The sequence below is a fragment of the Sciurus vulgaris genome, assembly GCF_902686455.1.
Source record: "Sciurus vulgaris genome assembly, chromosome: 7".
NCBI lineage: Eukaryota > Metazoa > Chordata > Mammalia > Rodentia > Sciuridae > Sciurus > Sciurus vulgaris.
In genome coordinates this window covers 67663211-67681709 of record NC_136467.1, presented here as the reverse complement: position 1 = coordinate 67681709, position 18499 = coordinate 67663211, and the positions used below count along the sequence as shown (strand labels likewise).

The following is an 18499-nucleotide window of genomic DNA, read 5'->3' as shown; positions in this document are numbered from 1 at the left end:
CCATCTTCTTACCTTTGCTTGTATTAGGTGGTATTATTTGTATGCTTGTTTATTTAATTAAAGCTCAAGGAATAATGGGATATTAAAACCTAAAAATTAAGAACTGTTCCTGAAAGATCTCTTGTAGTATACAAAAGGAAACTGGGGAAAATACAATGAAGTAGCAGAAAGTCAGTTTATTTTCCGTCTCCCTTTAGTGACCAACCAAGAAACCCCCAGGCTGGAGTTCATAATTACTCCAGAGTCTCTTCTCTATAGATAACAGTATCAATAACAAGGTTCCCTCAAGCTAGTAGAACAACCTAATGGCACTAGAATCCCATAAGTGTTCAGTTTTCTTTTATAAAATGACCTTTATTGCAAACACATTTAATTAACTTTTCTTTACTGTCTCAAAGGATCTTTGTTACAAACACCGGCACTGGCATGAAGGATGCTTCAAGTGCACCAAATGCAATCACTCTCTGGTGGAAAAGCCTTTTGCTGCCAAGGATGAGCGCCTGCTGTGCACAGAGTGCTATTCTAATGAATGCTCCTCTAAGTGCTTCAAATGCAAAAGGCCCATCATGCCTGGTAAGATCTCCTGGGAGCACTGGTCTCTAACCAAAGCCCCAATGCTTTTCATTTAAGGCCAGAATGTGAAGACTGCAGCAGTTCACAAAGCCCTGGGTTTGAGAGAGCATCTTTCCTGCTCTCTTGATCTCAGTTCACATAGTTTAGAAACTGAAAAGTTGTTCATTCATTATTCTTAAACAGGTAAATTAGTGTCTTGTGTATTTTCATAAAACCTAAGTCACGGATATATTTTCAAGAAGAACATGAGTTATGGAATAAAGATATTTATTTATTTATTTAACCAATAGCACTACTTAAACACCTTGCCCTGGGCATAACAAATGTCATTAGAAAGAACAATTTACTGTAGGAGATTGGGGCCAAGTATCATTTTGTAGCTTTACACAAGCTTGTTCAGAGGTCAGTCGTCATTTTTTCTTTTAGGGAAGACAAGCATCCATGTAAATCATTCCATTTTTGACCAGCATGAATTCATTACATTTTGTTCCTTTTCTCTTTTGCTGTGGACAGCAGCATAAGAACATGAAGTTCTTTATCTCTCCTGCTGCTCCTTTCCCCTCCTTCTCACTCCTTCCCTTCTTCCCTCCCCCTCTCTTTCTTACACACACACACACACACACACACACACACACACACACTCACACACATTTTCTTATTATGGATTCAAATAATTTCAGAGGCCATAACTGCACAATATAAATCTTGGGAGTTGTGTTCTGGGCATTCCTAATATCCCTGTAATGATTATTATGACCCAGTTTATCTAAACCATGTGCAGCCATTCCTAGTCTCCACTTCAAGTATTTTAACATCTCTAAGTTGTGCCTTATGCAGTCCTTGGAGGAGTTTTCAGTAAAAAAAAAAAAAAAAAAAAAGTAATTCACCGTCCTCATGATTGAACTGTATTAACTTTTCATTCCCCAGATGGATGTTTCTGAAACTGACAAAATGCTATTTTTATAAAAGAACTATTCGTTTGTCACCTTGGTGTTTAAAATATGTTTTAAGTATTTTGAGCTACACTCGCCTAAAGAAAATAAAATTATGCCTGACTTGTACTAACAGGTTCTTATTTTTGGATTTCAGGTTCTCGCAAAATGGAGTTTAAGGGAAACTATTGGCATGAAACCTGTTTTGTGTGTGAGCATTGCCTACAGCCAATAGGCACAAAGCCCTTGATCTCCAAAGAGAGTGGAAATTACTGCCTGCCATGTTTTGAGAAGAAGTTTGCTCATTACTGCAACTTTTGCAAAAAGGTAATTATCTAAAGAGGATGAAACTTGTGGAAGCTTCTGAATCATTGCTTTTTTTTCTGCATGATATATTTGGAATGAACTGATACTGTCATATCTGTCTAACACATTCATATTAGTTCTGAATTCCAACATGCACAAAACCACTCTCTGTCACAGTGAGGATGACCACCTATTTTTATCAGCTATAAAATTCCATCCAGAACATGAATTTAATTTTCTAGTGGTTCAAGTGATTTGACATTCAAGTTCCATTCACTGCTTCTATAAACGAGTTCATGTATTCTGAGAGAGAGTACATTTCTCTCTGAATACAAAATTCTTAGAAAATAATTTTTGATCCTTTCAGTGTTAACTGTTTCAGGGAAATATGAACTTGCCTCACAAAGTGACTAAAGAACCAAATTCAACAGGTTCTTAACTCCTCACATTGTGAGATGCAAATGTCTTCTTGGCTTGAAGCTTTGGCATTTTTCAAAGAGTAGATTTGCTGAGAACTTGAGGAAAATTCAATAAAGATGAAAACACCACCAAAATCAAGAGCTGCAAGTTCTTTCCTTCCAGTTTCAGTGCTGCATGCAGGGGGTTGGTTTCTCATGCAAAGTATATATTTTCCAATAAGAAAAAAAAAGTTGAACTCATTTTTCGGAAGCAAACTTTGTCCAGTTCTTCTTTATTCTCTCTGCTTTTATGTGGAAAGTGACATCTATAATCTTGATGAAACCTGTCTGTATTTCATAATTATATATTGATATTCTCAAAGAAAGTCTTGACCTGTGAGGCATCACAAGTTTAGAAAGGCACTATAAATTATGATGAGAAAGCTGAATCATGGAAGAATATTGGATAGGTATACTGGTTCCTAAATATTTTTAATCCATAGGCTACTTTGGCAGATCTCTTAAGACCGTTTGTATATTTGCATCTGATTAGCTGGGTCTCATTATACATAAGAACACACACACAGTAATTTTCTACATAGATTAACAATACCAGTACTACATTTATATTTAAATAAATACACTCTCCTAAGTTATAATTACTAAATTACACTATAATGATGACTGAGAATTACAATGGATAGTAACATTACATGAAGTCATCTAATACCTGAAGAAACATTAGCAGGAAATGAGGTTTCAAGCAGTGGTCATCCTATGATTTCATTGAATTACCAGAGTCAGTGACATAAATTTAAAAATAGATGATAGAAATAAAATCAGTAGGTTAAATTAACCATTTTAAGTGACCAATTTACATTTCATTTCTTAAAGACAGACTAAAATATTAATGGAAGTTGTGAGAATTATCTTAAAATTTACTAGACACAGTGTGAACATTCTTTCAATACTGCTATAAAGATTCAACATGGGAACTTCTGTAATACTTTAGGGATGAGTACTGTTTGGGATGAAGCATTGATGCCTCCCAAGTTATAGGCAGCAGTGACTATATTTAGGATGGGATTCAAAGTCATCAAAAATTTGTGATATGTTTATATTGGATAGTAAATGGATCATGACATGCCATATTATTTTCTATTCAATTTTTAAAACCACAAGTTCCATAAGGAAAGCTGGATATAAATGTTTTTGATCAAAGCTAAAGAAAAGCAATTTTTTTCAACCCAAACCAAAGACCACATGTTTTTTAGAAAGAAAAAACTACTTGACAACTAGGCCCTTAAACTTTTTCAACAGATTTTATTTTGTTACACTAAATTTATTTTCCTCTAGAGAGCAACTGACCTCAAACTACAAGTACTTCTTTGATTTCAAATTTCTCAGAGTTCAAACAGAGTTAAACTCTTCCCTAGGCATCTACTAAGTGAAAAATCATCATCGCCTCCACTTCTCCAGAGAAGAAACTTATTATAAATCATGGAATCAGTCAGTGGCCAAAACCAAGCTTAGATATTAGTCTTCATCTTAGTTCACCTCCCTCTTCAAAAGGAATGTAATCACAAGCAAACGATTTTTAATGTTCCAGAGTTCTTCTCCCTAATTAAATAGACCCTGGTGCATATATCAAGTTTTATTTTGCTTTGAATACATTTTTCAAGTTTTAAATCTTTTAAGCATTGCCTGCTAATCATTTGACCAAACAAATCAAAGGAATCGTGATTTCTGCTGTGCCTGCGGTAAGGCATTTGAAGTCAGTAGGGGGCATTTTAAATTGCTTTACTTTGCACACACCATTATACTTCCCATTTACTTATTCAGAATAGTAGACTTCTTTCCTTTAGGAAAAACAACTTTTATGTCAAGTATCTTTAATTTCTAAGATATTTATTTTCAGTTTGAAAATATTTTTAGAATATTTTAAAAGCCTACATGATAGGCAAACACTTGAGTTTGTTAACAATAAAATGACTTAAGCTCTTTATCTTCAATATTAGTTAGTTTTAATACAAAGATTATAGACCATCTCTGATATCACATTGTTTCAGTTTTTATAAAACCTATACAGGAATATATTCCAATTTCTTCAGCAATTCTAGGAGTTCAATAGTCACAAATTTAAAAGATGATATGACTTTAAAATAGCTACACAAGAAGAGTTGCCTGATATTTATCCATCTGATTCTGGTAAATATATTTCAACTTTTTCAAAAGTAGAATCCATGGATAGAATTGGTTAAGGAAAACTATATTATCTTATGGAGACTAATAAATATCTTTGATCAAACCCTATCATAACTTTAAACTCAATATACACTCAGTGCCATTATTTGAATCCTGAAACTGAAAACTCACACACTACAACACCCTACTTGTGCTAGACTCAATATTAGAATTGCTTTCCAATGGTTTGGTTTTCTTTTGGTATTCATTCATTCCACAAGGACTTACCAATTGCTTGCCCACGCAAAATAACCTCAACTGTGAATGGTATTACTGGTTATGTACACAGGTTGTGGGGTTTGACTGCTACCTCCAGGAAAAGTAATTTAGTGACTCCAATTCTTGGTACTCGTTCATCTGTAAAGGGGTAAAGATGATAGTCTCTACCATACAGAGATATTGAGAATATTCAAAGAGGTCACCTCTTAGAATGGTACTGAGGATCCCAAAACAATTAAGAAATGTAAGTCATTAATAACAAATGATGATATTTATCAATTTCATCCAGGATTTCCACTGTCAGATATTCTTGAACCTAGTACAAAGCTTTCAGGATAAAGTAGATATTTTTCCTAACATCTTTGCAAGTTAGATATTGATATGAGAACATAGTATAAAACTATCTTAGCTCTGATGGCAAATCTAAGAAAACTCTAAGGAATATGAGGTGAATCAAACATCTATTTCTTTTTCATCTTCCTGAGTTCAAAAAAGCCATGCCATTTTTCGGATCCATTGGTAGAGAAAAATTAGAATAATCTTCATTTTTTTACCAGTTCTATTTAATCCCTGTAACCTTTGATTTTGCATATTGATTCAAAAAAATCACAGAAGTTTTAAGGAAAATAACAACCTAATGCAAGGGGTTAGAGTACCAGTTATGGACACAGAATGAAGTCATGAAAAGGTCTAACATGCAATGGCTACTACACTCATTGCCCTTTTTGCATTTCTTTGGCAGGTGATATCTTCAGGTGGGATAATGTTTCATGACCAGCAATGGCATAAAGAGTGTTTTCTGTGTAGTGGCTGTAGGAAAGAGCTTTGTGAAGAAGAATTTATGTCCAAAGATGATTATCCATTCTGCATGGACTGTTACAACCATCTTTATGCCAAAAAGTGTGCAGCATGTACCAAACCCATTACTGGTAAGTTCTTCAGTTCACCACAATACCACCATAAGACAGTTGTAACCACATAAAATGTTACCTAGTTAATTTAGGATACAAGTAAAAAAAAGGTAAATCTTTCATTTTACTTGTATTTCCTTTCCTTTTAAGGCAAATGCAAGTTCAGTTCCCATTTATAAATTTAAATATTACATGGACCCCTCAAGGAAAGGACAGAGTATAATTCGGGTAAACATGATCTTCAAAAGAAATTAAACACTACCCTAATGGTCCAGATTTTAAGTAAAGTCATAGTTCAAAGGAGGAGAGAAAGAGGATGAGATATGAGGTCATAGAATACTTTAAATGAAGAGGCCTGATTTGAGTCTCATTAAGAATTTGAGTGGGAGGAGGGAATATAATAAATCAGAATTCTGCTTTATTCCAAACAAGGGCCAAGCAGACTTAAGATACAGAAGTTTTTAATTAAGTGCAACTATTCTATAAAATATCTGAAGCTGTAATGGTTAGGAAAGCATAGGTTAGGAATGAATTCAACTTCACTTTAACATGCTTCAAACAAATACATTACTCTTTTCTCTCCATTCACTTGCAACAAGTTTTAAATTATGAATAGATGAAAAAAAACAATATTGCTTTCTACTCAAGAAAAAATACATGAGATATGATTTGAAAAATGACATCTAAGGTAAATTGATCCATGTTAAATAGGTTTTCAAGGTTTAAAAAAATGCATTGTATTTTCCTCAGAGCCATCTCTAAAATGCTAATTCTATAGTAAAAGAACTAAAGCCAGCAAGATACTTGAGAAACCAGCAACTATTCTTTGAAGCAATTTATTGTCACTTAATAATGTGACAACTATATTCTGCTCTCCATTTTTAGTATTCTTAGACCATATTTCATTTTTCTAGTTCAGATTATATAACAAGAGAATTAAAGATTGTGCTATCCCTTTCTTCCTCCTTGTCCATTTTCAAATAAATATAACAAAAGTTGACTGCATGTATCTTCCAATGAAGGAAAAGAGTTTCACGCAAACCCCACCTTGCAGGCTTCCACCCACTTGTAAAGCCAAGGGCAAGTCACCTACATAAATTACAGTCCTGTTTGTCTACCTAGGGGCCCAAATTTTTTTCAGATTCTCACACTAGCCATAGGCTTCATCTGACTAGCAGATAGGTTTTGTTATGTTTGGACATATTTTGGGGGTAAAATGAATGTAAAATCTATCTCTGTGACTATAAGCAAATAAAGACCTTACCACAGGTAAGTCTGCCTTCACATTCTTAAAGCAGACTCAAAGTCACATGGAGCTGAGTGGCTGCCATTTTGTGTGGGGTGTGCCTTCTCTGTTCCTCACACCCTGTGTCTGTCACATTACCTCCTTGATCCTTGCAAGGACGTGCATTAACAATCCCAGACTATTGGGCCTCAAAGCATGTGCTCCTAACCACTCTGCTCTCCTGCCTTCTACACATCTGGCAGTTCTTACAACCAAGAGAATAAGACACATCTCCACCACTTGGTTTAAAAATGGGACTTCCAGATATGCATAAGTATCTTGAGCTCCAAAATCTCCTCAGTAATATCTGCCATCGTAATTTATTCCAAACATTTCTTGAAACAAACTAGAAAAAAAGAACTCCAAAAAGGAAGTGGAGAAGTTAAATAATTTAAAATGAGTTGCACATTTCTCTGGGCACTCTAATAGCTAATATTTCAGAGAACCTCCACAACTCAGAACCTGATGAGTTTCAATTCTCATTCATCACAGATATGTGTCTAAGTGATTTTCTGATGAATTGTTCTAGAACAATCACTGAGACCAGTTTTTTAAAGTCAGATAGAAAAACATTAGTTTTCTCACAAACACAGGGATGTTCAAGAACCATAGATCATACCCAACAGTAACCCAAATGTGGTAGTACGTATTTGATACATAATAAAGGGAACCTCCAATGATAATTTTCTTTCAGTTCTGTGATTGAAACACCAGAGACTGAAATGCTTGCAAAAACCTCCATGTCACCTTTAGTATTTTTTTGATCTGATTGTTTAATATATATAGGCTTGGACGTAAAGATTCTTTAAGATTGGAGCTATCTTGAATTAATATACCATAGCTATTTGGGGCTGTGAATGTAGCTCAGTGGTAAAGTGCTTGCCTAGCATGCAAGTAGGCCTTGGGTTCAATTCCCAGAGTCAAAAACAAAAACAAAAAACCCAAACCCACAAACTACAATAGCTATTTAAATTAAAATACTAATATGCCTGATACTGCCATATATTTATCTTCAGAAATTTGAGCTTTCATGTAAACATTATGTCACCTTAAGAATCCATATTCTTGATCATGGGATACATAATTTCAATTTACAGGAATAAGTTCTTCCATTTCTGTTCATTTAGAGGAAGAGGAGTTTCAAATATTGTAGCTTCCTCAGAGAGAGTTGCTAATGTTCTTGGTTATGTTTTCTACAAGTGATTAAATTAAAATTAGTTAAAGAGACCAGTTTCTGGGTTGACTTTCTTACTACAAATGACCTTCATGACCTAAAGGAGCAAACATAGGTGTTCCAAATTTGGACACTGCCAGATGCTTTGATTTTTTCTTCTTTGTAAAATTTTAGAATTACTTTTACATTTACCACTTACTAGTAAAATCAAGGAAAACTCATAAGAACCAAAGTGCTAGAAATTTAATAGTTTTATGAATAGAGATGATTTATGTATACATAGAACATGACCCAAACAGCTTATTAATGTTTCAAGTAACTTTGAGGGAATTAATTGTTATATACTGACTTATTAGAAACTAGCAATCATGGATAGGCAAGGTATAAATTTAGTCAAGGAATTTGATAGGGAATTAAGTAGGAATTTGACATAAATTTCTTTATGAACTACTAAACTCTATATAAAGACATCAACTATGTTTTTTTAGGATGGAAACAAAACTTCATTATCATATTCATAGACAGTTTATCTGATTATTCATCCTTTTTGTTTCACCATCCCAAATGGAGTATTTAGAAATTTTATGTGAATCAGTACATGAATGATTTCATCTTTAGTTCATGTGATAAGCAAATTACAAGAAGTTCATAACACTAAGATCATTTTGAGAAAACTTGTCAAATAAATAAACACAAGTCTCAGGCATCCCCACTATTTCCCAACTTTTAGGTCTTTTCTCCTCTATAACTTCTCAATTTCTTGAACTGCAGCCTGGAATCATATTAGGGAGAAAGACCAGAGTGTCAACTATGGACTCAAATTCTACTAGCTTTTAAAAAACACTATGGCTAAACTGAGTCCAAAGTTAAAATGGTAGAGGCTAATGAGACACTTCTTGGGAATTAATCTCTAAGGACTGGGAGTGTGATAGATCACCTGACTAGCATGTGTTTGGGTTTGGTCCCTTGTACTGAAAAAAAAAAAATAAAAAAGGAAAGGAAGAAAAGGGAGGGAGGAGGGAGAGAAAGAAAAGAAGGGAAAAGGAAGGGGAAAGGAAAGAAAAAAAGGGAAGGAAAGGAAAAGAAAGAAAGAAATTCTTTTGATAGTGACCACAGTGGCAGGAGCAATCAGATTCATAGATCTTTGCAGCTCTAAGCTGAAACTGTCTCTGGGCAAGATAATAAGATGTTCCATTAAGACATCTGTGTGATAATCTAGAAATAACCTTCTATTTGGGCTTTCTGGAAATAGTGTCCCAGATCACAGTATGACCATAGGACTTACTCTAAATGAAACTAAGGATGGAAAAATGGGGGAAGAGAAGAGAACTAAACGTCATTAAAATGCTAAACCAGACACCAGGCTAGAAAGTGTACATTTACATCATTTGATCTTTGAACAGTTAAGAAAACTGGGTCACACAGAAAGAAAGGGGAAAATATTCATTTTTAGTTATCTTTGACTTCGAAACCTGTACTGCCTTTCCACTGCGTGAAACTGTACATCCTTACCTGTTTTAGACAATTCTCCCCAAGAACATGCTACTCATGTAGACAGATGCTACTGACTTCTGTCGACCATGGAGCAGCATTCTTCTTGGAGTAACGCCTCTACATCATCTTGCTCACTGCTCTACCCCCAGGGCCCAGAAGAGCACCTGATTGAACACTTCATCTACTCGTTGAAAGAATGTATTTCTCTTTTTCTCCAATTTCTTTTCAGGTCTCAGAGGGGCCAAGTTTATCTGCTTTCAAGACCGTCAGTGGCACAGCGAGTGCTTTAATTGTGGGAAGTGCTCCATCTCCTTGGTGGGTGAGGGCTTCCTGACCCAGAGCATGGAAATCTTCTGCCGAAAATGTGGCTCTGGGATGGACACTGACATGTAGGAGGAGACGGTCTTTCCCCACCTGAAACCCATTTTGTCTTTGTTCTCACTAAATCCAGAACTCAGTTGCAGTAGTGTTTTGTTTTGTTTTGTTTTGTTTAACTTAGATTTTAGAAAATTGTTAATGTGGGGTTTATAGCAAAAAAGTTTTCACACACATTGGGATCAAACTATTTTAAGGGCACAAAAATGCAGTCTCACAAATGAATATTTGTTAAATCACAAAATCACGTCTCCTTGCAAAATACTGCTCTCTGCTGTTAGAAACATGGGAAAATATCTCCTCATAATGGAGTATATGATCTGAACCTACAAGTTGTGAATATTATTACAGAGGAACAGTGGTTTTCAAAACTACATAGTAACACATCAAAGAGATCAAATTGAGAGGTATACATTAGGCTAATGTTTGCATTTCTAGCTAGTGAGTTATATATAATATGACAGATTAACTGGTAGTATAAGGTTTATAAACAAAAATTGATTAGTGATCATTTTACTTAAAAATTATGTCATTTTTATTTTTCTTTCTCTTTTATTGAAAGCTCTTTTTTATCAGTGCATATTTATTATGCAAGGGAGTAGTTTTTAAATCATTCTTTTATTGCTCATGTGTACTGATTTTGTAGTTGAGAAACACAGCTGCAGTCTGCCATCATACACACACGTCTTCTACAACTTCCTCAATCTGTTATTACCCAGGTTTAAGTAATGGAATTGAGAACTGTGTATGTTAGGGCTCTCATATTTTGCATTGGTATCAAGGGGATCACTTCTACTTAGGACTAGCCAAAGCATGAATTTCAACACACTCTGCATTAATTGTATTTTCAAAGCCCACGATGATTTTCCTAAATGCTTACGGATTCCATGAAGTACAAGTTTATTCTTTCAAGTGAAACTAACAAGGATCATCATTGCCCCAAGGCAAATCTCTAAAGTAAATATATCATTAAGTCATCAATAGTGGAAATGAATTTTAGGGAAGTGATTTTAGTGTTACAGCATGACTTTTATCCAGATATCTGAAGGCATAATAGAACGCATAATTAGCTCTGAGCCTGGTGCATTTTACTTTCTAAAATTGCATAGATGATAATGGACACACATAAAAGTGGGCATTAAAGAAAGCTAGTTAAAATAAGGACTGGAAAAGAATAATTCACTGATGATTCAAGACCTGCAAAGAACCATAGTAGAGTCACATTGGCTATCGATTATCCCTTCCTACCCCTCCTCCCTACCTGTGCCTCCCACCTTGTCCTCAGAGCATAAATCTGCTACATGACCAGGAGCTGCACACCTAACTAAGCAACCACTCTACAAACAAGTCAGTATTTATTAGACCACAGAGGAAGTAATTCTTTGTGAAAAGGAAGCTTTAGTGAAAAGTCTCTCACCATATGTTTGTCTTTGTATCAGATGTTAACTGATAGTGACACTGCCTAAGTGTCTCCAGGTGATATTTTTATCACATTATTTGGGACAAATGGAAAACAGCCTCTGCACTCCACTGTCAGTTACTCTGCAGCTCTAGTAGGGTGGAGGGAGGTCAGGTAAAGAGACCCACCTAGATATATTTATATGTCTACTTTCAGGTTACTGCACAGCATGAAATGTTTTGAGTGAAATATAGGTTATGACTGATTACAATGATTACAATAACATCACAGAAAATTTGATTAAAATTGTTATTAAAACAATTTTTAAAATAGTTTCTAATGCAGGGATATTTAAAGATGCTAACAATTTAGAGATACTAACAATAGACCCAGGCTCTATAGAGTATTTAAAACTACAATTGAGGTAAAATATGAGGTGTTTTCTCATACTCACATTGTAAAATGGCCAACCAAAGTACTCATATTTTCCTATATTATATGAAATTACAGGTATAGAACTATATTTGCCAATTACTTCATTAAAAAATAATAATGAAACACATCTGCAGAAAAGTAAACCATTCAAAATATAGACATACAACAGATGTAACAATTTTTCTATTAAGCAATTGTAGACAAACTTACAACACAATGCTTTTTTTGTTAAACAATTAGTAATATTTAGTAATTTTTCTGTGTGTGGGGTTGAGTATACATATGATCAGGCTTGCATTTAATCTCTACAATTAAAATTTACAAAATCACTTCCTATATAGAGAATGTTTTATCATTCTTAGATAACTATAGTTTGTATGTGTATTTTCATTATAAATAGTTCATATTTAGAAGGAGGCTTAGTCATTGAACATGTGTTTATACATATGCTCTGCCCCAAAGTAGACCTATTTTGTGGATCCATGCATGGAAATATGGACGTATCAGATGCAGAGTTCCTTCCTTACAGTTTAGACAAAGCACCACTATAGACAATAATACACATCTGCAACACAACTAGGAAAGAAGACCTCATTAGACTGATATCCTCACAAAAATAACTGAAATCATATACCTAACTTATTTGATTTATACAATAAAGAGAAAAACTATGTTAATTGACTGATCCAAAAATGGAAAAGGCTGCCTCTGAAATCAGTGGACCTTCCCATGACTCAGGGTGATTTTTGCTCAGGCAGGGAAGTAGTTAGCAAGTCGAATGTGCTAATAAGAATTGAATGGCTTGGAAGTAGCAGAGCAGGGAGTGCCAGAGCAGGAAGAAATGAGATTGCTAAAGAAGAAAGGGTCAGAGGAAGGAAGAATATTAATTCTTAGGATAAAAAGTGTACATGTAACAGGGCATAGAAAGTTGCCAACTGTTCTCACGTGGGGGTAAAAAAGGATCATGACAGTTTTTATGGGAACCAAAGGGAGCAGGGTTCCAAGGCTTAGGCTTCTTGCTGCAGAAGTACATTTATTCATATGGTTAGTGACAACAAAAATGAAAAGAGAAAAGATGCACAAGATAACGCAGGCTTCGAGCTGCATTTGTTGATTTGTTGTGTATACAAGTCAACAAATCAAAATATTGTATGTCGTGTTGGGGACTAAAGATGACAAAGAGAAAAGTAAAAGAGGACTGTGGTTTCAATGATTATGGGCAGGATTCCCAGAGGTTCAATTTTTAATTGACAAAATCATAAAAAATGTTATACTAGGACCGATTAGCACCATTCATTAAGTGAAATGCTATTGTGCCACATCACAGGTTAAAAACTTAGTCTTTATAATTAAAAAAAAAAAAAGTCATTGTACATTGCAGTGAAAGAGGACCAATCATTGTAAAAAATGCATAACATTGATCACAACTGACCTTAATTAAAATCACTGCAAAATTTAATGCCACAAATGAAAAGCATGTTTGATATTAGTAATACCATTTTTTTATTTAGGAGGAAGAAGTACTTTTTAATCTATTATGTTAATAGTAATTTAAATTTTAAATATGAAAATTATTTTTGCAGCATGACTTGGATACATTTGACTGAGCACATCAATTACTTTCTAATGAAAAATTTTAAAATAATTATAATTATTATTATAAATAATAATGCAAATATATGTTTATTACTCTAATAATACAGCTTTTTGTTTGTTTTACAAATTGTTTTTCATATGCTAAATAAGTTTTCCTTTCACATGTATATTTTCAATTGCTTTAGAGATTCACTTTTTACATTTAACTGTGCGATAAATAGAATAGATCCAAAAAAAAACATTTGATTTTTTTTTTTTTTACTTTTATCACGTAGGGAACATTATCTTCTTGTCCCATCTACTTTTACCACATCTAAATTAATCACATCAAGATATCATCTCAGGGGATTGCTAGAAAAATAATATAATTTAAATCTGATTCAAACATAATGCCTCCCAATTAAACTAGGAGAACCATATCTGTGCTCTTTCTTACAATGATCAAGCTACAAATACTGTAAGTAAAAAATATTTTGTTCATAATCATTATATCTGTGACTCTGACAATATGCTATAGGAAATACTTCACTTTGGTTGAATCTTCCCACTTTGACTCAGATAATCTTTACTAATTTCTTCTGTTTGAGGAATTGTTAAAATTCTTGGCCCTTATCTTTTTTAAGCCCTTTTCCATGTAAAGTAAAATTTTTGTCTGCAACATAAGCCTTTATGAACTTCATCTAATCTACACTATAAGCATCATCTAGTCTTTCTCCAAAAGAAAACCAAGAGAAAAGGTATTAAGAGACTTCATTTGAGCCATTCAACTCAAGAGAATGTAGAAGTGAGTCCCTCCACTTGGTCATCACGTGGCTTCTTAGATCCCAAGAACACATCATGGAGAAGGAATTACAGAAACTATCAGAATTATAAACTATTCTGAATTTTCCTGACCGAATAGCTTTAGGACAATCCTGTTGAAAATGGTGTGCTAGGGGTTATTTCTAATATTGGAAATCAAATAGGAGGGAAAATGAACAACACATTCATACTCATAGTTTGAGTCCATAAAAGAAATAACAGGGTCTGCACATATTTGTAAAGACAGGAAGGAGATATCTGTGGTTGAGAAAGGGAACAGCTCACTTGGATAGAATTATGTTCTGTGTCACAGAGGAGCAGAGTATTTCAGTCAAATATTTTCCCATGAAGGGTAATAAACTAATGGAGTGGATGTCCATAAAGGGTTTTCTGAGTAAGGAACATTAATGAGCTCAACAGACATTCATTCAATGACTCAGTGACACAAGTACTATTCCCACCACACACAAGAATAAACTCAAGTTTGGTATTTATGGAAGTCCACACACTGAATCCTACAGTTTTACTCTATTTGAATGACAGCCTATCTCTAAGTTAACTCTGTAGCATCACTGATGGTTTTCTCACCTGATTGATCTAACTCATGTTCTCAGAATAAGTGAAGGAGTAGGGATAGAGAAGAAATTGAGGGGGAAAAAAAAGTGATGATAAAAAATTAGCATTCCTGAAGAAAAAAACAGAAAATTAAATTGAAATTTAAAAACTTTTTTACTTATACAGTAAAAATTTTTCCAAAAGTACATGACATTCATAGGAAGCAAAAGATATTGACAAGAATTTTTTAATGAAAATCTGAACTTGACAGCTATAATTTAGCATCTGTCTCCTTGTTTAAATAGAAATTACTCTGTCAGGTACCCCCAATGGATATGTAGTCACCAAATTCAATGACCTTCTTATTCAACTTTCGAACTACGGCAAAGTATTGCTCTTGTTGGCCTCCCCTTGTTTTTTCAAAACCTTTCATCCAATGATACCCACAGTACAGAATTCTCTTCCGTCTCCTAAATCTCTGCCTCCCTCTCTGATACATCCTCCACCAGTTTGTTAAAAACAGCTATCTTTCAACGTTCTCAAGCTTCTTGCTCCATATTTCCTGTTTTAGTAAACATCTAGTTTCATGATTTTGATGCCTCTTCTTTAAAATTGAGTCCCAAATATATATTCTGAGTTCTGACCCAAAATTTCTTGCTGCATTTTGGACATCTGCAATTCCATGTCAGGTAGATAGCTAACAACTTTGTTATCCTTTCAATAAATTTCACTACCTTTCTATATTTCTCATCTTAATTATCCAAATAGAGCTTTTAGAATTCAAGTCCCAAGCACATGAAAATTAGTCATTAGAGAAACACAAATTAAAACCACAATGAGATAGCATTTCACACAGATGGGGATGTAAGTATACAATAGGAAGACACTAACTAGTACTGTTGAGAATATATAGAAAACGAGAATCCTCATATTTTGCAGGCAGGAATATAAAATTGTATAGCCACTGTGGAAACCGTTTAGCAGTTTCTCAAAAGCTAAATACAAAACTACCATAAAACCCAGCAATTCTACTAGGTATCTACCCTAAAGAAATGAAAATGTGTGCCCACACAAATCTTCATGGCAGCATTTTAATAATCAAACACTGGAAGAACTCAAGTGTTGAACTGATTAATGGATAAACTTTGGTATATCCATGCAATGCAATATTATTCACACGTGGAAAGGAATCAAGTGTCACTATGTGCAATGATGTGAATGAACTTTGAAAATACTATGCTAAGTGAAATTAAGCCAGATAAAAGGTCAAATATTGTATTATTCTATGTATAGCCAGAACGGAAAAAAAACTGGTAGAAACAGAATGTAGTTTCCTAGGTTTGGGAGTGGAAATACCAATTAACTAAATGAACATGGATTATCTTTACTGGAGGAGATAAAAATATTCTAAAACTGGTTTGCAGTGATGGTTACACCACTTGGTAAAATTAACTGAAAATCATCAAATTTATACTTAAAACAAGTAAATTGTATAATGTGTAACCTATATCTTAATAAAGATTTTTTTTTTAAATTGTTTTGGTCTTCTCTTTCCCCAGTCCATTACAATTAAGCCCCGTAAGAAATGCCACAATTAGTAAGTGGACACAGTGGTGAACGACTGTAATCCCAGTTACTTGAGAGGCTGAGGCAGGAGGTTTATAAGTCTGAGGCCAGTCTCAGCAACTTAGCGAGACCTGAAAGAAAAAAAAACATGTGCCACAACTTCTTAATTTTCTCTTGCAAACATTTTTTTCTTCCCAAATATGCCATTTACTTTTTCTGTGCTTCTGCCCATGCTACTTCCTCTGCCTAAGATTCCTCTCTTCACCAACCTGTCATAATTTTAATCAATGTTTACCAGATCAAAGTTACCTCCTCTGTGAAACCTTTGCAAATGTTCCTTAGCAAAATTGAATCATTTTCTTCAATTTCTTTTATAATCTTGTGAGAGGTTTAAACAAGTTGGTTTATATTACAGTTAGGAATGAGAAGCGACCTAGTTAAAAGATGGTCTTTAAAGCTAGAACAACTAGGTTTAGATCCCAGCTTGCCACCTGCTTTTTTTGTGTGTGACATTTGCTGAAACTACTAAATGCTAATTGGGGAACTATAGAGTAAGCTTTAAAAAGCTTCAGTGACTATAAAATGAAGTGTGTGTGTGTGTGTGTGTGTGTGTGTGTGTGTGTGTGTGTCTTTACATCTACCTGGCACATATTCAGCTTACTATAAAGTTATTAAATGTTAATTGTCTTCAACTTCCTTCCCACATCTCACTATCCTTAGATCATGTTTATTCATCTTTTATAAAGCCAGAACTTAGTCAAATATCTGACACTTGGTTGACACCCAACAAATACTGAGTTAAATTAGGATTGTGAAGTATTATTGCTATAATAATGTTCTCCCTGTGTCAATAACCATGATTAAAAATGTAAATCTCTTTTGCTATTCATCTTTAAGATATTATATGGGGTGGCCCATGTGAGAAGCAACTAGATTGAAAATTAATGCCTGCAACTTCAAGTATCTGCTTTGAATTTTTAAAACTTGCATACCACTGTTTCCTGTCCATATAAATCTCTAGAACATGTCTTTCTCAACCAGAATTCACCTGAGTGTCTCAAAACACACAATTTTCAGGTGTCTATAGAGAATAACAACCTTGAAGTTTCCTCTAGAACTTTCAAAGTAGACTTTAAATGCACAGCATTTATGTTAAGTCAGACTATTCCAAATGCACTTACTAAATTTGAAATCATCTAAGTTTTGTATCATGTGCTTGCAAGCAACTAGAAATACAATTGTAATGACTTTGCTTAAACTGCAAAATGCAGTTTCTGTGTCCCTCAAAAAGGCAGACAATGTCATTTTCACCTTCAGCTGAGTACGCATAGCTTTGGACATCTTAAATTCTTTCATCATACCAGAACAGCATTCCTGGGCTTCTTCAATCCTCCCAGAGTAAAAGCGTTCCTCTCCTTACTCCTTATTAAGCTTCCCCATTTCTTGACACTTCCACCTCTTCTGTTTCAGTGTTCTTCTCTTGACGTGCACGAATTCCCTCTGGACACAAACTCAGACTATTCACATAAATACTTTGGATGGAATTCCAGAAAACAAGCATCTTGATACTTCTTTAATCTACATTAACTTAACTAGCACCCTCAATTCTGCTGCCTGGTACCTCTGCATTAAATTCAATATGTGACCTTGAAGGATGGCAAACACAGGTCTACAGCTAACAAATGGCCAGACACAGATCTTAAGATGGCCAGAAATAAAACAGTCTGGGTATTGAAACTCTAACTCTCATTCTTAGGATTTTCATAAGATCTCTTTTTATCCCTCATAAGAGGGATATGTTTCCAGCTGCCATAATGAACCCTTTGCAAGTTTATGAGGAGATTAATATCAAAACCCACAACTATTTTGATTCTCAAATAAAAAATTAAGAACCTTTAATCTGTGGTCTTAATGTGGAATAATTACTGAAAATTCACAGCTGATTATCTCCTTTGTGAATAATTGTCACCTAAGGCAAGAGTAGTCTCCTCTCCAAATCCATGTGATGCAAATGCAGTCAGGTAGGTATAAATGACTCTGTCTTGGTTTTCTTTACTTCCTCCAGTAACAGATTCCAGGGTTGAGAACTCAACAAATCCCCATTAATGTGGAATGTGTTTGTCTTTGTGATTTGTCTTTTTTTTTTTTTTTAACAATGATATAACAAAGTGATGTGTTTATTTTTGTTGTACCGATGAGAAGAATGGGGTTTAAAGATATGAATTAGTTGGCTCAA

The 18499-nt window shown here is 34.3% G+C and overlaps 1 protein-coding gene across 2 annotated transcripts in view; it reads left to right on the top strand.

Moving 5' to 3' along the window:
* The window catches only part of FHL5 (four and a half LIM domains 5), a 37517-nt gene extending 27518 nt beyond the window's left edge, over nucleotides 1-9999 (top strand). For both annotated transcript variants that reach the window (XM_079148664.1, XM_079148665.1), the window contains 4 exons: nucleotides 399-573; nucleotides 1663-1832; nucleotides 5415-5601; nucleotides 9766-9999. In XM_079148664.1, coding sequence (XP_079004790.1) covers nucleotides 399-573; nucleotides 1663-1832; nucleotides 5415-5601; nucleotides 9766-9929 — 696 coding nt within the window. In that variant the 3' untranslated portion in view covers nucleotides 9930-9999. The remainder of the gene's footprint in view (nucleotides 1-398; nucleotides 574-1662; nucleotides 1833-5414; nucleotides 5602-9765) is intronic.
* Nucleotides 10000-18499: the final 8500 nt, after the last annotated feature.